Here is a 7,484-nt window from a genome sequence, read left to right on the forward strand (position 1 = left end):
TATGCCATATATTAGGGCTCCTAAATTTGCCCCTAGTTTTTCCTTAAGGAACTTTATAGTTTTTGGTTTCACATTTCAGTCTTTCATCCATCTGGAGTTAGTTTTTATGTATGGTGTGAGGTATGGATTTTATTTCTTATTTCACTTTTCTGTAAATGGATATCCAGTTTTGCCAGCACCATTTATGAAACAGGCATTCTTTTCCCCATTTAATGGATTTTGGCCCTTTGTCACAGATCAGCTGACCATAGATTGAGGGATCTATTTCTGGGTTTTCAATTCTATTCCACTGGCTATTTCTGTCATTATACCAATACCAGGCAATTTTGACTACTGTGGTTAAATAGCAGGTTTTGAGATCTGGCAGTGTGAGACCTCCAACTTTGTTCTTCTTCTTCAATAGTGCTTTGCTTATCTGCGGTCTTTTTCCCTTCCATATAAAGTTAGTGATTGGTTTTTCTATATGCTTAAAGAATGCTGATGGGATCTGGATTGGGATTGCATTGAATGTATAGAATGCTTTAGGTAGAACTGACATTTTCACAATGTTCAATCTTCCTATCCACAAGCAAGGTATGTTCTTCCATTTATGTTGATCACTTATGGTTTCTTGAAGTAGTCTTTTATAGTTTTCTTTGTACAGGTCTTTTTCTTTTTCTTTTCTTTTTTTTTTAAGAAATGTATATGCACTAGTCCAGACACTAAAAATCAAAGCATCACTAAGTTTTTCTGTTTCTGCCTTTGTCTTTTCTCTTATCAATATCTCCTTATTAAAGGGCTCTTCTCACAGCAAGTAGTTGGATCTGTGGGCTTGGGACCATGATCGCAGGGGACATCAAACTTAATTGGTACACCATACTACACAAAAACATTGTTCTATATACTACTTTGATGAGTAGTGACTGGCATCTTACAAGCTTGCAAGTAGCCATCTACATGCAATGACGGGTCTCTCCTCATCTAGAGCAAAGAAGAACATAGATAACCAAAGACACATGCAAACAGTAAGTTCAATGGACTGGTAGACCATGTGATCTTTAGCCTATATGACCATGAAACCAGAAGAACTAGATGGTGCCTAGCTACCACTATTAGCCACTCTGAGGAGATCCTGGATAGAGTGGGAGAACACTGCAGAACAAAACTCAAAATCATAAAAAAAAAAAAAGACCAGGTTTGCCGGTCTGATAGAGCCTGGTGAGACTCCTGAGTCTATGGCCCTAGCCACCCTTCAGGTCTGGAATTGAACTCACTCCTGTGGCTTCCAGCCAAACAACAGACAGGCATATGGGGTGAACAATTACATCAGGAGATACATTCCTTAGAGCGATCAATCATGGGAGAACAAAAGGGCAGTGTTTGCACAGGGAGAGAGTTCAGGGGGCAAGAATGCATGGGAGGGAAGGACACAGGGAAGAGGTAACTACAGGGAGGAAGTGGGAAGAGAGCTGTTATATTGTGGGGCACTGCAGTCAATGTTATGAGACAAAGTGTGTATGAACTGCTGTATCGAAAATGAATTTGCTCTGTAAACTTTCACACACACCCCACCAAAAAAAAGGTTCTCCCTATATGTCTAAACACAAAATTGCTACGACTTTATTATCTCCAAGATATTCAATGGAGAAGGATCTACAAATCAGTCATGGAGGCATACATTTATGGTGATAAATCAAGCACTTGTCCAAGAGAAGTATTCTTTACTCACTTGCTCCTTAAATTGCTTCTGGGACAAACAGTCAGTTAGGTCCACACAGCCAAGAAGACAACCTGATGGATAGTCACTGGGAAATTCCAAACCTGAATCAAAAGTAGCAAAAGGACTAGATGAATTTCCTTCTTTGTGACCCTGGAACTCACAACTCTGTTTTCAATTCTGGAAAAATCATTTTTTCCATTATCTATTTGTAGACATAAGGAACAATGAGGTTTTTATTTCGCACAACGGGAAAAGTCCAGTGAGTGGCTTGATTATTCTACCATCCACATGCTAAGCTAGAAAATTTTTTCTTTAGAAAATTACTGCCTTCACACCATCAAAGTTCAAGGACCACACAACTTCATTAAAAACAAATTGATTCTATTCTACTGAACTGGATCAAACTGAAGTTTGTTGGTGATAGGTTTTGGAAACAAAGAAAGGTAGCTACATGTGTCAAGAAAATATAATCTCCTTTTCTAGTAATAAAACCATAAAAATGGCAGAAAAATTTAAAACAAGCTGTTGAAATAGTCAGAACAGAAATGTGTTCTTAATTGATTCCTCTTGATTCCTAGTGATTCCTTATGCTTAGTTTCTTAAAAACTTGAATTATTTTCTCATTCTACCTTCAAAAAAAAAACTGTATAAGAGGAAAGAAAACAGGATGTCCAAGGACCAGAAGTATTGTTTAGGACCCAAAATTTAGTGGGTGATTCCCAAAACATGTTGCTTTTGTCAGTCAACTTTTATCTGTCCAAATCTGATAGCAGGTTTCTATTTGGGTCATTTAGACAAAAAATTCTTAATTGTGGTTGTTCTTCCCAATGTCTACAGTACTCATTTTATCTTCATAATAAATAAGATGAAAGTTTTTTTTAAAATAAAACTATTAATTTCTGGTGTTGGAAACTATTTCTATTCGCACTATTTGACAAATTAGTGCTTTGAACCAAGGCTTCAAACTGATTTAGTCCTGGCCAATGAAGCATCACCAGAACAAATCTGAATTTTTAAAATGTGTGTAAACCAGAACGCTAACTGATACAGAAAAAATTACAAGTCAAAGCCCTGCTGGAAACTTAATTTCCCTCTTAGAAAACAAAGGCAGTGTGCATGTTGCATAGCAACCAAATCTCTTGACTGGTTGAGTAGAAAACAATGGTGCCCAGCTCAAAGATAGCAGCCAACCATGCTGCTTTGAATGTGTGTCCCTCCACTGTCCTGGCAATAATCTAAGTCACACATCAGGCTTTTGAAAGGGTTCACTATATCTTTCCCACTGCAGAGTTTTGGCCTGTGATTTTTCCCATTCTTGTTAGCTGGTTTGCATTCTGGATCACCCAAATTTGTTTCAATTTCACTTCATCAGCCATGACTGAACCAGTTCGCATCCCTGCTTTGAACAGATGTCTATGATCTGCCATTAAACAGACAATAAACACAAGGTTTAAAATCCCATTTCAGCCAAGAAAAAGTCACAGGAAGAAGGAAGTGAAAGAAGATGAAAATCAATGACTTCTCTCCACAAAGTTAAAAATGAAAGGAGAGTATATGGCTGTTACCTTTCCCACGAAGAAGACGATATGTAGCCTCAAGTTCTGAAACTTCTTGAGGGGAGGGTTTTTTGGCTGTGGCTGCTATCCAAAGTCGTCCTCTGTGAGGGGTGTACCAGGTTCTGCCTTCCACTCTTAAACAAATACAAATTTAATAGGAAGTGTATAAATTCTAGTTTCCTATAGTAGGATCAAATAACATCCAACAACCTCTATAGAAAATTATCCAGTGGGATCTAGAGATCCTTACCAAGAGGGATATTTTTTTGTGAAAAACACTTTTTTCCCCAACATATCCTTTACTTGAGGATGAACACCATTCTCTGATTTTTGTTCATCACAACAAATACAACTCATCAATCTCAACTCCTCAACACTTTTTACCTGATCCCTCTACTCAGACCTGGAAGCTCTCACTAGCTTTGGGGTTTCTATAATTCAAATCCAATACTTTCAAGGCATCCACTTACATAAATGAAAGTCCTTGGCCTTCTTTGAGTCAAAGGTGAACTTTTTCCTGGAATATTTGTTGATTAATTGTCCTTTAGTCTGATAGAAAAATCATCCTCAAACATAAATAACTCCCCTAAAGTACCTAAGTGGTACTTTTATCATTATTATTTAATAGAATGTTTAACAGGAGGTTTCAGGCAAGGCTTCCAGACTAAGATGAACTAGAAAGAAAGGCTTGGCAATCTAGTTCTAAAAATCATTCAGTGAAAATGATATGGTTTATAGTGGTGTGATCTGTCGCCAGTCATGGGGATGGGCAGGACCCGGCAGCCTTCTGTTCCACTGTGCATAGGGTTGCCATGACAGAGGCCTCCCTGATAGCAACTAACAAGAAGAAGCAAATAAAAATGTCCATCATCTTTACTTGTTAAATTGCAACCACACTCATTTATATTTTCTAAGTATTGTGTACAGGGTTATATTTTTTTGGATAATTTCAAAGAATCTTTCAATGGAAAAACAGAATGCATTCAAGAGAATTTAATCACTTTGCTATTCACCAACAGTTACAAGACAACGTTTCTCTTTACCTCCTACCATATAAAAGTGCTTTGGTATATACCCTTCATATACATTTTTATAGTGGGAAATAAAGTTGTGAATTTCTCATTTCCCTGGTTTTCCAATTTAGATCAAGTAGAAAAGTACCAGGAAGACAGTAGGTGCTCAATAAATGGGAAATAAATCAACATATGTCTACGCTCTACACCCAAAAACCTGAAGGGCTACTGGGAAAATAGTCTCACAAAGATGGTAGAACCATACACTTTAATTCTGTAAGTTAAGTGACTGTGGGCTGGATGCTGCTCATCCTGTGCTTTCCAGTGAGAAAATATGAATAACACAGATCTAAAATAGGATAAGAGAAATATACATTCTATTTCCTCAGCAGAAGGCAAGCTGTTTAGTTTTCTACTTTAGAAAAGAAAGATACCTAAATTGCAGAGAACTGAATGAGAAAAACAGATATCTGAGGCCCAGCTGCCCCAGGACATAAGCAGATTGTTGTGCACTTGTTCTCATGGCACTGCACACACAGATATGAAACAATTAAGAGCCAAAGAAAGTAAGTCTTACCTTCAGGAGGGGAGAAAAAAGTAGTGTACATTAATGAAGGGGAGAAATCACAGCTAATAGTGAAACCACCAAAGTAGAAAATGATTGTTTCTAAATGCTGATCATTTTCTCTTCAAGAAAGGGACTAAAGGTGCACAGTAAAGTGGAAATAGCACTTTGAAAACCTGAACTCTAGTTCCATCTGTGCCACTAATTTAATTTGTCAAAGACAGTAATACCATTGGGCTAACCTATTTCATACAACTGCTTTGAAAACCGTGAAATTCTATTTAAATATAAGGCATTATTGCTATTATGAGTTAGGATACTGCCAGGCATATAAAATTCTCATAGACAAAATAAGAAGGGAAAATTAGTATGTTGTAATGATAAGTGAAAGAAAAAAGACATAAATACAAATGCATATTAGGATCATACAAAGTAACAATATGCATAGGAAAAAGAACATAAATAAACACTCCAAATGCTAACAGTAGCTGTTTCTAGCTGATGGGATAATGGGAGACATTTCTTTTTTAGCTAATTTTCTGTATTTTTCAATTTTTTATTTATATTTACAGAAGGAAAAAAAATCCTATTTAAAAAAACTGAATTATGAAGAAGCATATGAAACCATGGAATAGTAAACCATTACCATCGCTAACAAGCACAACTACTCAACTTCTATGACACTTTCTATTTGTTCCTTACCACTTCCCCTACTTTTTACAGTAAAGGAATTTATGGTTAAAAAAAAAAAAAAAAGCTTCTCAATATGGTTATCCAGATTAGTTGACAGATATATAAACGGAAAAACAAAATTACAGGCTAGTATCTTAAAAAAATGAATAAATAGGCATAAAATAACTAAACTTCCAATAGGATCAAACCATTAAGGTAGCTGGGTAATATATTATAAAAGCAAAACTAATAGATACCCTTCCAAAGATTTAAAAAAGTGATATTCTATTCTTTGTTATGACTCAGGTTCTTACTCTTTCTGTTTAAGCTATTCAATAAAAAATTACAACCAAGTCAGTGGCCCAGGGGATGGCCTCAGGCCTAAGGCAAGTCGCCTGCCAAGCAAAAGTCTAGCAGTTCAAACCCACCAGCCACTCCCTGCCAGGTAGACCGCACCATCTCTTTCTCAGAAGGAAGGTTGGGCAATCTACTTCCGTAGTGATACTGCCTCGGAAACCCAAGGAGGGGTCATTATGAGTCGGGTCCGACTTGATGGCACATAACACCACCACCACCACCACCACCAAGTCAGTAACATAAATATATTGCTTAAAGTCTTATGTACTAGAGAGTATTATAAATCATCACTAGATTAAGGAAAACTAATTTCAGTCTATAATCCGAAACCAAGTTTATATCACTTTAGAAATCTTCAACTGCCAAGAATCATTTCCGCTCTTACCTTTTAATCCCTCTGACAAGCAAGGAAGCCCAAGGCTGATGCATAGAGAGGCACCAGCCACCATCAAATCCTTCCTGAAACTCCTGGTCCTGGATGCGCATCCTGTGCTGATGTGAACTGAGCTCTAGTTCTGATCTTGCTAAACGGAAAGACTTCTGTGAGGCTGCACCTGTCTGGTTTACCCACTGTACAGACAAAAAACAAAAACAGAAAAATACACACTTCTGTGTGAAAAGGAAAAAACCTGCAGTCTTAGGGGAATGAGGTAGGTGGATGGTATTAAATGAATGCTAATAATGAGGCTATCACTCTGGGAGTATTTCTTAGAAAAATTTATCTCACCTTTATCTGAAACAAAGCTAAAAACGATGGAGATGGCATACATTCTGTTAGACGCCAGGTATGATAACAAGGCCCCATGTTAAAGGATAATATAGGAGGTAGAAATCTCTATTCAAGGCTTTCTGATTCAAGGCTTTCTAATTCAAGTAACATCACAATGAGACCAAAGAGCTATATTTTTTTCTACGTTATACTTATTAATGATGGCATACTGGGTTCCGGACAACTTTCCAATATAAGTCTATCAGCCAATAGAAAGTTCAACATTTTGGTACACATATTCTTTATGTACTTAGGGTCACATTCTGGTGCCATAATAAAACCAAACAGATGCTGTCAACGGCAGCAGTTCTGACTACTGGGTGTATCAAGTTCTTACTCTCTTACTCTGAAATTAACAACTCATGCCGTGAAAGAGAAGATGGAGCACAAATGAAATAGGCTCATATAAAGGGAATACAAAATTACAGGGCACAGGTAATTACAGGAGACTGAAGAGTCCTGATAGTCATTCAGTCAAAGAATGACAAAGTTTAATGTTTCTTCCAGAGCAAGAGATCAAATGCTCCAGAATTTTTTAAAAAGGCTCTGTTAGGATGGTGAAGTTTGGGGTTAGCTGTTTTAATTTTCTGATGTTTTTATTTAATAATTTATAGGAAAAAAAACACTGGAGTGGTATGCTTTAGTTTTCTCAACTATAAAATGATGAGTGGACTAGATGAATCTCAAAGAATCTCCAACAAAATTTCATGAATCTAATCAACTTTGTTACATCTTTTTTAAAAAAAACTCACATTCAGTGAGTGACCAATATGGCAGCATTGAGGATGAGAAAGACATAGAGAGTTACATGGGCAGTACAGACAACAAATATGAACCCTTTTGCATATACAGT

The 7,484-nt window shown here is 36.9% G+C and overlaps 1 protein-coding gene across 1 annotated transcript in view; it reads right to left on the reverse strand.

Annotated features, from left to right (window-relative positions):
• The window catches only part of TRIP4 (thyroid hormone receptor interactor 4), a 92,351-nt gene that overhangs the window by 33,187 nt on the left and 51,680 nt on the right, over window positions 1–7,484 (reverse strand). Inside the window, exons 9-11 of the mRNA XM_007958784.1 lie at window positions 6,248–6,432; window positions 3,265–3,389; window positions 1,709–1,800 (exon numbers count right to left, since the gene is read on the reverse strand). Of these exons, the coding sequence (XP_007956975.1) occupies window positions 1,709–1,800; window positions 3,265–3,389; window positions 6,248–6,432 (402 nt within the window). The remainder of the gene's footprint in view (window positions 1–1,708; window positions 1,801–3,264; window positions 3,390–6,247; window positions 6,433–7,484) is intronic.

Source organism: Orycteropus afer, unplaced genomic scaffold (genome assembly GCF_000298275.1).
Source record: "Orycteropus afer afer isolate SDZICR_OR568_19922 unplaced genomic scaffold, OryAfe1.0 scaffold00015, whole genome shotgun sequence".
Classification (NCBI taxonomy): Eukaryota; Metazoa; Chordata; class Mammalia; order Tubulidentata; family Orycteropodidae; genus Orycteropus; species Orycteropus afer.